At 38.7% G+C, this 17,725-nt stretch overlaps 1 protein-coding gene across 4 annotated transcripts in view; it reads right to left on the bottom strand.

Moving 5' to 3' along the window:
* CASK (calcium/calmodulin dependent serine protein kinase) overlaps positions 1 to 17,725 on the bottom strand; it is a 363,023-nt gene that overhangs the window by 174,958 nt on the left and 170,340 nt on the right. For all 4 annotated transcript variants that reach the window (XM_039255996.1, XM_039256003.1, XM_039256010.1 and 1 more), the window contains exons 4-5: positions 13,078 to 13,155; positions 6,781 to 6,853 (exon numbers count right to left, since the gene is read on the bottom strand). In XM_039255996.1, coding sequence (XP_039111927.1) covers positions 6,781 to 6,853; positions 13,078 to 13,155 — 151 coding nt within the window. The remainder of the gene's footprint in view (positions 1 to 6,780; positions 6,854 to 13,077; positions 13,156 to 17,725) is intronic.

The following is a 17,725-nucleotide window of genomic DNA, read 5'->3' as shown; positions in this document are numbered from 1 at the left end:
AAACTCCCATTTTAGGGGCACCTGGGTGGCTCAGTTGGTTGAGCGTCCAACTCTGGCTCAGGTCATGATCTCACGGCTTGTGAGTTTGAGCCCCATGTTGTGCTCTGTGCTGACAGCTCAGAGCGTGGAGCCTGCTTCAGATTCTGTGTCTCCCTCTCTCTCTGCCCCTCCCCTGCTTGTGCTCTGTCTTTCTCTCCTTCAAAAATAAACATTTAAAAAAAAAAAAAAACTCCCATTTTATTTCTCTGTACTGACCTTATTATCACCATGTTTATCTTCAATACCACAGATACTTTCCTGAACAGGTAATTGTACATCATGTTGAGTTTTTTGTGTAATTGGCAAGCTGGCTATTCAATGTCATGGTTAATATTTTATATGAAATACTACTTTCTAAATTACTCTAACTTTAAACTGTAGATTTCAGAAAAACAGTGCCTCCAAAGTTTTTATTATTATAGCTGACAGATAATATCATGTTATATGTTATGTTATATTAGTTTCAGGTGCACAGCATAGTGATCTGACGATCCTATACATCACTCAATGCTCATCATGATAAGTATAGCTACCATCTGTTCCCATACAATGTTATTACAATGTTATTGACTATATTCCCTATGTTGTACTTTTCATCTCCATGACTAATTTATTTTATAACTGAAAGATTGTACTTCTTAACCCCCTTCACCTATTTCGCCCACCTCCTCGCTCCCCTCCCATCTGGAAACCACTGGTTTGAGAAAAACAACGTTTCTCATGTGTGAGTTAGTCGAACACAATTTCAGAAGCCCTAAATTTTGACTTCTTGGCCAGTGAGAGTATACTTTATAGAAAACAGGATTGACAAGTGTTTATTCTCCCTTTTATCCGTTCCATATACTCACTTTCATTGAGGCAGCTTTCAAACTATTAATTGGGAACACAAACCAATAAGACTAGACAAGCAAACTTAAGGACAGACTACTCAACCGGGAAGAATTTCTACTTCCTGGGTAGAAGAGGAAGGTGTCAGTCTCGCGTATTTGGTAAGGACTCTTCGTAGCCTGTCCTTGGTCTTTCAGTCTGCAGGGTGGGGGATGGTAGAGACGAACGTGGGAAGACCAGCTGAAAGGAAATCTGGCTGTGGCAAACCACAAAGGCAGCACCAAGGGCCGCTGGTAATCTGGTAAGCATTTCAACCATGGACCTTCCTCTGACTGCCCCCAAATTCAAATTAAATTGATATTAGTGAAAAAAATTACTACAGCTAGAAAGGTGTGGTACCGGACAGAAAAAAAATGCTTTGGCCACATCATACGTGCTTGCTGGCCTGGCTCAGAAGGAGAGGAGCAGTGGAAGAATTCACATCTAATAAGCAAGAGAAACAGTCATTCTTTTCCTTTTTATCTTTTTTCTTCTTTTTTTTTTTTTAAAGTAAGTTCTGCTTCCAACATGGGGCTTGCACTCACAATCCCAACATCAAGAGTTGCATGCTCTACCGACTGAGCTGAGCCAGCTGGGTGCCTCTCGTTCTTTTCTTTCTAAATCAAGGAGTTGGAGTTGATTTTTTTTTTTGAACGGTAGAGTGGGAAAAGGGAAGCAGAGCAATTAGAAACAGAAGATAAATTTAAGATGATCTTATAATTCATGGGATTTTCCTAAGTACAATTATTAAAACCCCACATTCAAGCTGAACATGTCCATTATGTTCAACAACCTCACAAAAGACATGCAGAAGAAGAATCAGTGTGCTTCTTATAATAGACATTAAAATAAACGTGTTCTCGTTTAAATGAGAATTTCAATTTCTTTCTCCTACATGAGTTGGAGTAAGAGACATGGAAGAAGTGTCAGCAACCAAAAGCAACAGAGGAAGAAATACTGTATGAACTCCATGATGCCATGGGAACTAGTGTGATGTGATGAACACCTGTTTATAAAGTCTGGCCCTACGCAGGTGAAAGGGGAACTGAGAACAGAAGGGGACCAGAGAGCAGCCAGGCGTGTTCACCAGTTAGGAGGAAAACCATTTCAAGGAAGCTCATGCAGAAACGCTTGGGTGGAGGCTTCTGGCTGAGTGTCTAGGACTGTCTGCTTATGGGGTTTTGCACACTTCTGAGAACTAAACACTGAGCCCCCAAACCTCCAGGGCACAGGCCCCATTCAGAATAGAAAGTGACTGTGTGTACGGCCATTTGCATTTTGAGAAGCGGTGTAACTTCGGTTATTAAAATTGTATGTTGGTAGGTCAGAGCCACAGAGAAGTCTAAGCTTTGTCCCTCCACGCCCACATGATGCCATATATGGCTGCCTCAGGAGTTAGGAGAGATAATAAAGACCCACGGACTCTTAATGCTTAATAGGGCCAATGAAGGCAGGCAAGGGGCCCGGATGTGCACTTACCTTGCCAACTGTACTGTTTCTTCTTAGAGCTCTTTTAATTTAGGGGCGAGAGGAAGAAAAGAGAAAGAAATGAAACATAATGAAAGTTTTCACATCCTCTCACAAGAAAAAGAGGAGTAAAAGGGAAGAGGTCAGAAAAACCGAAAAAAAACAAAACAAAACAAAAAAACAACAACCACCCAAAAAAGAAATGAGCATGCATGCCTTAAATGATGCTTGTGGGGAGGTAAAGCAGGAGCAGTGTAGTATTATACAGTGGGTCTTTAGCATGGGCGATCTGTGTGCCCCAGAGGATATTTAGCAATGTTTGGAGACATTTTTGATTGTCACAGCTTGCAGAAATGCTATTGGCATGCAATGAGCAGAGGATAGGTAGAGGCCATGCTACACAGGGCAGCTTCCCACAAGATACAGGGCCCCAAATGTCACTAGTGTGGCTGGTGGGAGAAACCTGTACTATGATGATATGCTTCCCTGAATTTCAAGGGATTACACAATTTTTTTTTATGCAATTTCATTTGAAACTGCTTCTCTAAAGCAAGTTCCCTCTACAGGTCACGAGGTACCATATAGTCAAATCTAACTTTGATATGAATGAAACATTTTTAGACTCAATTACAATGATTTCACAAAGAGATGCCTATCAAGGTTAGAAAAGAGTATTACTAATCAATATAGTGCTAGGACCTTTGGAAAAACTTAATGCTTTGGGATCAATGCCAAGAATTATGAGAGAGAAGGAAAGGGAGAGAATCTGAGAATATTCTTGGCTAAGTGAAACAGATGATTAAGTAATCTAAATTCTTCTAAAAGGAATAAAACATCGCAATGCTTTTATATTTTCTTTAGTAAGTAGACGGGAAGAAAACTTTGATAAAAACTAACTATAGAAACTGAAATCTATAGACAAATGAAATCTACACATAGGCCAGTTACTGAACATAGGCTATCTGAATGTGAAGAAAAGCTAACGGGCTGCTTTATTAACAAACATATTAATACATCAAATTGAAATTTGGAATTATTAGCTGTGTGCCATGTACCGTTATTAAAGTTTCCTAATGACTACTACGTTGGAAAACTCATATAATAAGGTCCTGAATAAAACTACTTTGAGTTACTGGAGTTGCTGAAGTTATATTAGCAAATCCTGTCGATACAACCTTCAAAATATATATGGAGTCTATGTTTTCACCCCCTCCATTGCTACCACTCTCAAGACTATGTCCTGTTTCCCTGCTTCTGCCCAAGAGCCCCTGTTCAAGGCATTACCAACAAAGCCATGTAGTGCTGTTACCATGGAAAGTCAGATCAGGCTATTCCAAACTCTCTGGTGAATCCTCATTGCTCTCCGAGTGAGAGTCAAAGCTCCTCCCCTCCTTCCCTCTCTAACTTTATCTACTCGCCACTCTCCTCATGGCTCATTTTGCCCTAGCCACACTGGCCTCCTTGCTATTTTGCAAATAGGCCCATTATGTTCCTGCTTTAGGCTTTTGCGCTGGCTGTCCCTTTTACCCAAAATGCTCTTCCTTTAGATATCAGCCAGCTCACCTCTCTCCTCCTGTGACTCCTTGCTCACATGTCATCTTCTCAATGTGGCCTGTTCTGACCACCCTGTTTAAAACTGCAACCCGTTTAGGGAGCAGTTTTGTTCACTGGAATAGCTCCGGTTCCTAGAATAGTGTCTGACACACAATAAGCACTCCGTGTATATTTTGGGATGAAGGTCTTAAGAAAAATCTACCCATATTCAACATTACTAATTAGCTAAATGTGGGCATTCCATTTACCCATACAAAATGTATAGATTTCAGGTCCTGCAATATAAAGACTATCAACATTAACGTGTGCTCTATGTTGAGTCCACTTGCCAACTGAACAATGGTACCTTTTCTGGTGGTTTCTCCTCACTTGCACTTTGAGAATTACTTCTGTCTCCCCTTCCTCAGCACCTTTCTGGGTGCTTCCTCAAAACTATCTGGCATATGCCTTAGGGATAATAAACTAATAAAATCCAATGCAAAACTAATCTTGAGCCTTTGCACACATAGCTCCTTTTGCTTGAAATGCCCGCTTGTCTCCATGTAACTGCCTCATGACTCAAGGCCAGACTCAAACGTGACCTCCTCCATGAAGTTTCTCTGACTCCATCTTTTAATGATACTTCCCACCCTCTATCTTGGACAATAATTGTTTTCCCTGTCTATAAAGATGGCTACAAACAATTTCTCCTAGCCCTGTGCACATATGTCGCTCCTCCAACCAGAAGGTGCAATCTATGTTTCCTCCTCTCGAATCCAGGCTAGTCTTGTACCCTACTGACTAACATAATGCAGAGAACATGATGCAGCGTCGATTTCAGGCCTAGGCTTCAGGAGGCCTGACAGCTTCCGTCTTTGCTTCTTTGGAGCCCTGAGATACTGTCGTGCTGGAGAGAGGGCCACAGGAAGAAAGAGAGATAGAGGAGAAGATGGAGGGAGAGCAGGAGGAAGAAATACTCTGAATGAGAGACTAGAAGAAGGCCCTTCAAGTCCCCAGCTGTTCTAGTTGTATTTTAGCTGCCATGCCACAAGAGTGAGGCCTTCAGGGGTACCAGCCATGCTGCCTCAGCCAAGAGTCTGTGAAACAGAATTGAGCAGCCTCCATCAAGCTCTGCCTAAACTGCAGAATCGTGAGCAAATAAATAGTGGTTGCTGTCTGAAGTTTTGTTGTGTCGCTCTGTGGCAGTCGGTAATAGATGCACTGCCTCATCTCCCTGCGGAGACCATGATGGTAACTTCAGGGCTCTGAGCACGGTATTCTGCATGAAGTAGGCGCATGAATATTTGCTGAATCAATCAATCAGAAGGTAAATGAGAAGCTGAAGTACAATATTCAAATATAACTACTTGGGGATTTTATTTGGTTTTTGGATCGTCATATCAAATACCATGACTAATCAAAAGCTGACTATATTATTGAAAGTGTTACAGTACAGTACGTTGCCAATCATTATTTATTATATGATGTTGCTATAATTACCTTTCAAGAACAGAATTCAAAATAAAATTGCCTCTTGAGCGAAAGTGTTTTTAACGTAGTGCTATTACGTGAACTAAGAATCAGCTTACCCATTTTAGCTTTTTCAAACGTCATTTTTATCATCCATTTTATTATACAAGGAATTATATTTTACTATGTATGCATTTTCTTACGTTAATTAGATAGAAGAGTAACACAACCTGCTACTATCATTGGCAATTCCCCCCTTTTATTTTTTAGATTTCTGATTTGCTTGCATAACTGAAAAATACTTTTATAAAAGTGCTATGTATCCATCAGGTTGTTTAGTGTTGAGTACTGAGAATAACAATCCCATTCTCCTATCACCACATTTGAAAAGAGTAAGATATTTTGCAAGTAATGTGTGTGTTGTGCATTTCTCCAGTGAGTTTTTTCATTTGCTATGGTGACATTCCACTGGACCGTCTTGGAGTGGCTCATACTTTACCTCAGCTTCAAACCACGAGAATTTTCAGTTAAAATTTCTCAAACATTATAGAAAACTTAACTAAACTCTACTTAATTTCTTAACCATTAAAATACATTGAAGAAGCCAGTCCTTTGATAGTATCTTTTGAGGGAAGGAGAGCACCATGTCTGTGGATGCTGTGGGTTAGAGAGAGGCCAGTAAAAAAATACCAGAGCGAGAAAGTGGACAAACAGGGCCAGAGAGACCTCAGGGGCTCTTAGTGATTCGAGGCCGTGGAAGGGGCTGGGCATCAGGAGGGAGGTGCTCTAGTTTCCTTTCTGGCATGCCCTCATGTTCTGCCTGACACCGTTAGGAGCCAGCGACTGACAGTTGTCATGAACTTGATACTGGGATCAAACAGGCAGAAAGACTGAATGATGGTAATATGCACATTCCTAAGGGTGCAAAGCCATATTACACTTATAATTATGATTTCAGACTATGTTAAAAACTGCAAAAAATGGTGACTATTCTATACTGAAAAACTACAAAAGCATAAGAATATGATGAACTTTTACTATATAAACCCAATCCCAAACCCCCGCCTGTGCGGCCCCCGCCCCCATTAACTTTAGGATAGGATAGTGTTTGGTTCTTCCTATTTGTTGAGTTTTTTATTTCTCTCTTTCGCACATAATAGTGAAAGAGGATTAATAAACTTTTGGAATACGTGTACATTTTAACAAGAAGAAACTGAAATGATAAAAGTGTTCCTGTTAAGAATGAGTAGGACTCTTCAAATATAAAGCAGTTAAACAGATTTTTATTTGTAAGTAAAATTAACTTTAAGATGCTCTCCATAAGAATATTAAAGAGAATTTTCTGATTGTTATCACTGTTACCAGTTACTCTTTGTGCACATTATAGTGATAAAAAGGACTTACCTTCACATCCCTGTGAATTATGTTATTATCATGACAATAGCGTAGAGCTTCCAGTATCTGTCTCATGTAGTGACTGTAGGAAAAACAAAAGAAATCTAAAACTGTAACAACAATTTTTCATTTTTAAAACTTAATGCAGAGTGTCCCTAGTTTGTAATTCCCACCTTCCTATTCGCTGCCTGCAGATACTGTTCCTTGGAGTAGACAAGACTGGTGGGATGTGAGGCTTAATAATGTAAAAAGTTGGTAGACCCATACGTTAATAAGCTTCACGAAGAAATTTAACATGTTCTATACTTCCTAAGATAACCAAGCCAAAAGAATTTCACAACGTTCATAAGTGAAATGGCTCCGCAAACTAAAAATTCAAGCTGAAAACATGGCGGGGAGAAAAAGCAAGTCTCCAACGCTCAGTTAATTGTACTTAGTTAAGTGGATTGCTAGGAAGTGAACGGTGCTCAGAGGTACACCGCGGATTCTAACTGAAGGGGTGGGAGCCTTTTATCTGCCAGCAGAGGCTGGCTCTCTACCTTATTCCCATTTAGCTGGAAGGACAAACAAGAGGAAAGAACCTCCTTATGGAGGGCGATTTCTTTTTGCAACATAATCAAGTTTTAGCTGGGGCAACTCTTTTTTTTTTTTTTAAATATCTAGGAGTTTTATTACTGGATTGTATGGTAAAACACTTTGTAAAAACAAAACAAAACTGCCAAACTGTCTTCCAAAATAACTGTACCATTTTACAGCTCTTCCAGAAATGAGTGTTTCTATTGCTCCACATCTTTGCCAATAATTAGTATTTTCAGATATTTGGTACTTAACTCATTTAAATATAGTGTTATAACTTGTAGTAGTATTTCCTTGCTTTAATTTGCATTTCCCTAATGACACAATGATGTTGTACTTTTTTTGGGGGGGGGCTTTTGATAATTACTTTATTTCAGATTTCTTTTCATCATTAACATAATTTTATTTACTAAATAGATCGCATTTATTATACTAACAGTGATGTTTAAATTCTTTATTTTTTCTTATTCTTTTCAGGCAACCATCCATAATAGCCATTTGTAATGGAAAATAGTTAAATTTTGGGGGGGGGCTTCAAAATATAAATTTTTTATTCTTTTTTAAGAATTAATTAATTGATGAGTCATAAACGTCATTGGACTATAATGAAAAAAATGTCAAAGAGGTAAGCCAGCCATGTAGAATATATGTCAACATGAAGAAATAAAAATGATCCATTGTAGTTTCTGATAAGTTGTTTTCTTTTTAATAAATAGTTTATTGTCAAGTTGGTTTCCAACAACATCCAGTGCTCATCTGGGCTGAAATCCTAGGAAGTCGGATGCCTCAGATGCATCACGTGGCCAGCAGGGGTCTGTAGCTGCTCCCTACGAAGTCCAGGTTAAAAACACAGGAGGAGTTAGCATTTTAGAGACCGGGCCTTAAATAAACAATGCTTAACAGGGTCAACTAGCAACAGGGTGTGACCAGAGTAAAGCATTTTTCAGTATTCAGTCAGAGCTTACTCCGACTTCCCTCCCTCCATTAATTCTCCAGTTCTTTTTCTGTAATCCTGCGATTTCTCTCTCGAGTATCTTTTTCATCTTCTCTGTTTCTGTATTCTACTCCCCTCATATCTTTCTCTTTTTTCCTATTATCTCTCTTCCTTTTTCATTTTCCCCTTTTCTTTCTCAGCCAGCCATGACAGAAATGCAATATACCCAACATTACTTGTACTTACTGAATTTTGTTTTCTTTCCAGATTGTATATTCCTCGTACTTTAAAATAAAAAACTAAGTAATAAGTACTTGTAAATGCCCTTGTGTATATCCTTGTGACTCAAATTTTTTTTTTCTCTACTCCTGCTATACAATTAAAAGGCATTTCCATCAAGTTCCCTCTTGGATATGCTACTATCAAACTCACATGAATGTCCTTCTCATTGGCATAGGCATCATTTTGTGTACTACAACCGATCAGAAGTTTCCATTTTTTAAATGAAAGGTAGGAAAAGAACCCCCAGACTTCGTTCCTATACTTCTTGTCTCCTCACAACTGGGCTCTAGGCAGAGAACTTGGCTCATGCAGTCCTTAGTCATGATGCCAATTTTTCTTACTTTGCAAATGCACACAAAAGGGATTGTGGTCATACACTCTTGGCCTGGTCCTGTGCAGCCTAGAATTAAGTTTCTGTTTAAGTTAGGGGTTCTTAACTTGGCCCTTTCCTGGTTCAAATCGGGCTTTGAAGGATATGTGTGTGACCCTCTGAAACGGCAGAGACAACAAATGTGAAAGCGCTTTGTTAACTCTAAACCATGCTACAAAGGGTGAAGTCATTATTATTGCAATATTATTATTATTATTGTTTAGTCAAAGGTTTAGGAACAGCCTATTTGTGCATCTCGATGTGAACATGAGAATAGTGGGTAAATTTAAATTAGGTAATGTGGACATAGTTTATATCTATAGTATGGACTACTTTGGATACATAGTACCAAGACAGCCACTTACATATTTGTAGCTTAAAGAAAATTCCTATCTCAAAGTGTCCTTAAAAAGAAAATTTCACTAAATGAGCATTTTTAATCCAATTATCAGGGTTCTCAATTATTTGACCCAAATATACACACATATCAGAATCTCTGGAGTGTGTCAGGGAAGATACATTTTTTTTCCTCCCCGGATATCACAGATTTAAAGTGATCTTTTTCCACCCTCCCAGTTAGGACTCTGGGGGGCTGTGCACGTCAACAGTGTGCAAGCAGAACAGAAAAGCAAAAGCCACCCACATGTTCTAGATTTGCTGACTAAATTTTAATTAGAAAGCTTCATTTTCATGAATCATCAGGGTGGCCTATACTTTCAGAAAAACTTCACAATATAGAAGTTTGCCTCTATCTCCTGTAGGGATCAGGAATGAGGACAACTCAGTGGAAGGAAAGACGTGGCCAGCAATCCACTCACTTCCTTTGGAAGCCTGCATTTCCGGGGTGGTGAAGAAAAGAGAGCAGGAGACTCTAGGTAAGGAGATTATCGTTCTTGCTAGGCAGAAGATACCTTATCTCTGAACTGCTCTTAACAGAATGTCCCTGGCTAAGGATTACCTATGGGAAACAGAATCCAGGATCTTTGAGGCATGGCTGGCTTCCTGGAGGATGCCACTGAAGCTATACAACTCCCTGGGGGGCATACAATGGAGCCATCTGATAACTGTAATTCTCCCGTGTGTGGGATCCCATAGGTAGACACCTCATCTACTCCGGGAAATTGCCCTTGAAAACCCACACCTGTCTGGTTCAGCTGAGCCTTTTGATCACCTGTATCCCTATAATTATTTAGTAAAGCTTGGTACTAGGGAAGAAGACTGCTCTGATTTGTAAGAGTGTGATCTGATAATCTGATTCTGTATGTTAGTGTGCTCCATAACTCCTCACCCCTGAAGGAACAGAGGTAATCACTAATTGGGTTGTAAGGACTGTACACAGTTTTATTTTATGCCATGCTTTGCTGCTTCTCTGGAAGCTCAGCCAATTGGAGAAAACCATTATCAATTTGATTACTTGGTGTCTCAGAGTCTCCTTGCAGTAGGTCTCACTAGAATACTGATACAAGCTAAATTTCCCAACAACAAATCACAGAATCAGAGAAGGGGAAGTTCAATGTCAACTGGCTGAATGTTCTACAACCAAAGGAAGGCTCTACATGCCCTTGTTATTTGGTCATGATCCTCTGCAAAAGGGAACATGCCTAATACTACTTTCTGAGGATGGCCCTCCTGCCTTTTGTCTTTTTTAGGAAGAATCCTTAATAGATTGTACCAAATCTCTCTCTTTACAGTGTCACCTATTGGTTCCAATACTACTCTTTACTGGTCCATTCTGGAAAGTTCCTTCCATAAAAAAAAAAAAAAAAAATCACCATTTTAACAGAAAATATAGGTAGATTTAAAAATCAACAGGCTTTCATCTTGATATATAGAAACATCTAGCTTTACTATAAATCTAGAGATTGGGAAAGACCCCTCCCCCCACCAAGCCATTTCACCGTATGGCATCACCTCTACATATTACTATTCTCCTTATCCTGACACCCAGGCCAATGGCACAGACAGGCTCAAAGTCAAGGAAAAGCAATATGGATGAGTCGGGGAACATGGTAAATGTGGTACTGGTTTAACATCAACCCTGACAGCATATGTGCCAGGTATCTCTGAGAAGTAAGGGAGAGGATTCATTTTCAGAAATACCAAATAAAAGCTGTGCTGTCTAATTAATAGGTTTATAACCTATTGGAAATATGTATGAACTGCGCCCCCCCCCCCAACAATGGAGCCCTAGACCCTTAGACACTTCACTTCCTGGTTCTTGTTCCCTTCTCCTTTTTTTGGGCTTATTTTCGCAGGCTTTGCAATGAGCATGCACCAAAGAACAAAGGGAGGAGGGACTGAAACCTCTGCGTCACCTCAGGGAATGTACATTTGTTCCAATCTGACTACTTTTTGCCTTACGTGGGCATAGGCGACTTCCGGGTAAGGCTGTAACCTCTATATACTCAGCCAATGAAGAATCAGGCGGAGGGGCTTGCACACTAGGAGATAAATTGTCTGCTGTGCCTGCCCCAAGTGTGCCTGTCCACGCACCCGCTCTTGCAAGAATGTTGATTAAAGCCTCGCTTCACTGTGCTCTGAGTCTCCGTGTCCCTCCTTTGATTAGGTCAGTGGGCTTATTTCTCACAGTACTCCAGTGTTACTGTGATTCAAAAGGAAAAAAGTCATCTTCCTTCATCAAGCTTCACTGTTCTATAAAAATCAATGTTTAGAATTTTTAGTTTTCCCTATTTGATGCTGCTGTTGAAAGATCAATTTGGGAAAGTACAATAGGTAGGTTGCCTCAAATTTTTGAAGAAGTAATATAGACAGTAAGATGCAAGGCTCTGAGAGTTTCATTCAGTTGGATAAAGTGGTTTACTGCTATATTGTAAGAAAAATCAAGATGGCATTGACTATTTTGGTATTAAAGAATGCTTTTAAATTCTGAAGCATGATACAGAATAAAAAATTTTAATTGTGGTAAGAACTCAAAACTAATACGAAAATGGGATTTAAACCTCCCCGCACAGAATGTACTTTAGTGAGTATGGCACAGAAGAAAAGAGAATATCTAGCCTCAGTTCTACCACGAATACATTAGGAGTTTAAAGGAGTCATTACAATTACTATATATAAACTTTCATCTGCTGCTTCTCCCTAGCTCCAGCAGCACATCACAGCAGCGACCTCACTTGAGTGTATTCTTCCTCTTGTGCTATAGCTATGGCTGCTTTGTCTCCTGAGACTGGGGCCCTTGCTCCTTAGCCAGGAGGAGGCAGGACAATGAATCTGAAGAAAGGTAAGGCATTCTGAGCTCAGAGTTGTATCAGATAGTTTCTAAGCTATTTCTACCTGTATCTGTCCCAGATGCCATGGTTATGTAAAGAATGACAGGAGGAAGTTATAATCATTTAATGGTAACTGTTTCTCAGAAGGTAGAAAGTTTTCATAAATCCTAGTGGGTTTATGAGTTTGAATCCTTCAATATATTATGGCTGGTGACTGAGGAGATCCCATGTATTAAAAAGGCAACCCACTGAAGTGGGCATTTATGATGTGACTGAATGACACCAAAGCAGAAAGCTGTATTGCTCCAAATCTGTAAGCAAGTGGCCTGGTGCATGGTTCCTGTGATTTTTCAACTTTACTCCTTATTTTGAGTCATTAGTTCTTTATAACACCTTGACTTAAAACAATAGCCACCATTTACTTGGGAGATCACACACTGGCCTGAAGCACATATATTTGGCAGGAAAACTGTGCTATTATTTCTACTCCTTCTACTGTTCTGTGCATTTCATCAGATTAACTGGTCATAACAATGTGCTATCACTAAAAGGCAAAATGAAGAAGAAGGCTCATCTGCCCAAAACAAAGATCAAACATACACACACACAAAACCCCCAAATTTGATTCTTCATAGTTCTTGAGCTACAAAATCCCTTCTTGAATAAAAGTCATCACAAATGGGAAGGGCAACAGTACTAGGTTAAGCTGTACACTCATGTTAATAAATTCAGTATTTTGCATTTCCAGTCACTAGTCGGCTCCACTACCGCACACTAAAACAGACATGATCCTCGTAGGAAAGAGTAACAGTCTGCTCAACGTCAGTTCAAAAAGCAGGTCACGTCATGTGATTTCTCTGTCATTTCCTTCTTTTATTTCCACCTTGACCTCTGAGTCAATACAAATTACATACCTGGCTACAGCTTCACTGTATACAAAGCCAGCGTCAGCGCGCTTTACGATTTCAAAACACAGATCTGCGCCATCCATACTGTAAAGAAATGTGAGAAAAAAATATTTAAGAGGAAACTCCAGGAAGAAAATACTGAAAATGAATACACTGTAACTAAGTTATCTAGCTCTCTACAGCTAATGATTCTAATAAGTTATTTAAATCTCTTTTCTTTCAAAGAAAGATACACAAATTATAAAGGATATTACAACCATCTTAACACTGAAAATCTACATGGAAAGAAATACAAAGAACAAGCAAATGGTGGCATCAAATAACATAAGGTGTAGAAAATGGACCATAAATTCCCTTTAGGTCATCACAACAAGAAGCCTCAGAAAAGGGCAATGTTGGGGATTATGGGCATATTTTTTGAGTCAAGTTCCAAAATTATCTGTATGTAGTCATGTCACATGATATTTTAAGACTCTGACAAGGATTCTGAAATATTTAGCTGTAGTTATCACCACTAAATGGGCATTCAAACTATATACTGTAGAAGGAAAACCTCTAATTCATAATTTCTTTTGCTCACACTCCATTACCAAAGTCAGTTGCTACAAACATATTCTAACACACTGATGTGTTGGTGACAGAATGTGATTCTTTTGCCCCCAACTTAAAATGGTTCTTCTTTTTCAGATCAGTAAGGTCTCTTGTGTCGGCCACACCTTGCCTCTTCTACCTGTCCTATCCAATGGCTCCTCAAGAATCCCTCACTCTCTAGGCAGGCTAGTCTTAATTACTATTCCCTGAACATATAGTTTTCTTTTTTTTGTCACATGCTTCTCAGTATATTGTTCCTCATATTCAAAACCTACCTTAATCCAAGGCCCAATTCCAATCACACCTTTCCCAGAAAGCCCCCTCGGTGAAATACCAGTCTCATCAAGGCTTTCATTTGCTTAAGTTCTATAACAATCCTATATGCCCATATCCTAACACTTAGCACTTACATACATTTAGCATTTACATACATACACATGTAACTTTTGCCAGATTATATCTAGTAATAAAATTATTCAAATATTAATAGCCGACATTTTCATAATGCTTTCAAAGCATACAAAGTGTTTTCAAATCCAGTATTTCATTCCTTCACTTATTCAAGTAGCGGAGACTCCAGTGTAGCTGCTGCAAGTCTCACACTGAAGAACCGAGACTTCTAGAAGGGAAACTAAAGAAACTATTCATTACTATTACTAATAATTACTAAGTAGTATTAATAATAATGAATTATCATTACTTATATTATGATTCACCAAGAATCATGGGAAATGCTTCTTGTTATATCTCCATTCTTACAATCACCCCACAAAGTCAGCATCCTTCTCATTCTCAAATTATTTGTCTGAGTAGACAAGGAGGTTACAGAGACAGGATTCAAATTTGTTTCTATATTCACTGCTCCCATTACCTACAGCTACACCTGCTGGGTGTGCAAGGAACAAATGCACATATTCAAGCTCAACAGTTCAATAAGATGTGTAAAGCCCTAAAGAACATGTTTTTTGTTTTGTTTTGTTTTGTTTTTTTTGAGAGAGAGACATATACACAGAGCATGAGCAGGGGAGGGGCAGAGAGAGGGAGACACAGAATCTGAAGCAGGTTCCAGGCTCTGAGCTATGAGCACAGAACCGTATGCTGGGCTCATGACAGCTCAGAGCCTGATGCAGGGCTAGAACTCACAGACTGCAAGATCATGACCTGAGCCAAAGTCAGACACTTATCCAACTGAGCCATGTGGGCGCCCCAAGAACAAGTATGTTTTATACTTTCAACATACTCCCACCTAATACCCAGCAGAAGACTGAGCACACGGTAAATATTTAATGAATAATTGACTATATTATCTAAATCTTGGTGTAGTTTTATATAAATGAGAATACTTTCACATTTATACAAGGCTTTACAACATTTGCCTAGTTTCCAATTCACAGCTGATGAACATTTTCCAATGTCAAATAGAATTCTTCTGTATAAAATAATCTTTGTGATGGGGAAGTCTACTCTGAAGTATGGTAATGACCATTTTCCACCATCAGAAATAAAGCCCGAATGAACATGGTCACATGTTTGAACAGTCAAAATATTTTGCTAGAGTAAAGGTCTTATAAGCAGAATTGCACTTGTCCTAAAGGTCGAGCATATACAATAATGCTTTTGATATACTCCTGAAAAAATTTAATATGCTATACTGCCCTAATTGCGAAAGTGTCCTTTCCTCTACATTGCCTCCACTAGGCTGACTATACCTTTTTGATCTTTGCCAGTCAGACAGGAGGGAAAGAAGTCAGTCATGATTGCTTTAATTTGTATTTCCTTGATTACTAGAGAGGCTGAATATTTTTCATTTCTTTGTATTGCGGGGAGGAAAAAAAAACTATTTCTAAAGTGGGCTGCAATTAAGCTGGTTGCTTGATCTAGGAGAACTAAGGGACCCCTCCCAGTGAGGGAATTGCAGTTCTGTTTAGGCGGTTTCTGGTTTAATTGTGAGATGTGAGGATGAGCACTATTCAGCTGAGAGAGGAGTTAGGCAAAGGAGAGCTAAATTGACTGCATCGCCAAGCAATAAGAATCTGGGAGCTCTCCTGAGAGCTGGAGGAAGATTTTTTGGAGGCACCTGGAAGAAGGGAAAAAAAAGAGTCTGAGGGGTAGGAGAAAGTAGTCAAGTGGTGAGAGGTCAATGCCTAACAAGGGAACCAGTCAGTGAGAAACAACTGGAAATTACTGCCTTGTAATGTACTTAGCAGCATGAATCGACACATTTTTTGGGTCATATCTGACATACTAGTATTTGAAATGACAGTCTCTGCACATGCACATACACAGGTTATTTTCAGGTTTCTAGGCTTTCCCACTGACCTGTCTATTCTTGTATCTGGTACCACACCATTTTTAATATTGTAATAGAGTTTTTCAACATTTTAATTTATATTTTATTTTTTAAGCTCCACACCCAACATGGGGCTTAAACTTATGACTCTGAGATCAAGAGTTGCATGTTCTACTGACTGAGGCAGCCAGGCAGCCCTCTAATAGTGTAGTGTATTTTAATATTTGGAAAAATAAAGTCATTTCATTATTATTCTTTGCCAACATTTTCTTATGAATTTTTTCTTCCAGCTAAACATTAAAATTAGTTCATCCAATGTTAAAAATTTTCAATATTTTGCCTGAGATAGTATTATATTTATAGATAAATTATTAGAAATTAAGATTTTTTCTCATATTCTCATCTATGAACATGATATGTTGTGGATTTCCTTTCATGTCTGTAAGTCACAGTTTTAAGGTTTTCTTCATATTGGTTCCAAATATTGATAATTGGGTTTTGTTTTGTTTTTTTTTGCCCTAGACTACTTTTAGTCAGTCTTAAAAATGAGATCTTCTGGCCATTGTACATTTTTTTAATACAATGGTTCATAACCTGGGTAACAAACAAAATCACCTGTGTAACTTTAAATGTGCACGCATATTCTTTCAGGAGCTCATCTAAAAGTCAGTCATCACTGTGAAAGTAATCTATTATTAAAACTGTTCGATTATTTGTAACACTAATATTAAAGTAAAAGGCAATTCATTCATTTTAAATTTTATGATATATGGAAAAATGAAAAATACTATTTATGCAAATTTTACTCATCATTGAAATTTAAAATATACATACTCATAATACAATCCTGATAAACAACTTTGAAAAGTTTGATGTCTCAAATCTTTGATCATCTTTATTTGGTAATACTTCTAAAAACAAGGCCAAGGCTTCTTTTATTGTTTTTCTCTTTGCTTCCCATCTTAGGGTGTTTCTGGGGCCTCTAAGGAGCTTCAAAAAGCATGTTCTAAATTTTCCTGCTTGGTTCCATTCCAAAGGAGTAAAATAAGAGGGAGAAGCCCCACTTTAGAAGAGTACGGGGAATGCTTCTATCCTATACGCAGAGAAAAACTATGAGAGGTTTACTCTGACTTGTGAAAGTGGTGGGATCATGAATGAGCTTAGCTGTTCCTTTCGTCTATCTGAATTTTAAAAAAATTTACAATAAACATGAATTACTTATACAATTAAAAAAATTCCAAAACAAAGATGCCAAACAAAATAGATCAGACGTCTAGAGGCACAGTGTGTGGCTGGCTATATATTGAAGGGATCAGAATATGACACCTTGGCATAGGGTTATTTTGAGCTGAAGGCAATTAAAAAACAGCAGACACAGGAAGAACGCTCTGCTCTTGTCCATTCTGCCTGAAAATGGGGCTTTAAATTTCCCCCATTCCTCTCTCATGTACTAGGAAGAGAACTACTCTTACCTGCATTACAAACTGAACTAAACAACTCTTATTTACCATATATTTCCTGGTTGCCTTCTCACAACTTACCTGAGACTCCCAAACTCTTCCTTTGTCTAGTCTCTTCAGACTGTATTACTCTTTGTTAAAATGGTATATAAGCACCTGGGTCTAACCGCCTCTTTGTGGTTTTCACTTTTTTCCTATGAGGCTGTCCCCCAACTGGGGCTGTCACGTGCATACAACAAAATAAGTATTTTTTCCTGTTACTCTGGTGTTGGTCACTTTAATTCACAGACCCAGCCACCTAACCTAAGAGGGT

The sequence above is a fragment of the Hyaena hyaena genome, unplaced genomic scaffold (genome assembly GCF_003009895.1).
Source record: "Hyaena hyaena isolate Hyena2069 unplaced genomic scaffold, ASM300989v1 scaffold_12, whole genome shotgun sequence".
NCBI lineage: Eukaryota > Metazoa > Chordata > Mammalia > Carnivora > Hyaenidae > Hyaena > Hyaena hyaena.
Note: the sequence above shows the minus strand (reverse complement) of the source record. Positions and strands in the feature narration are given on the sequence as shown.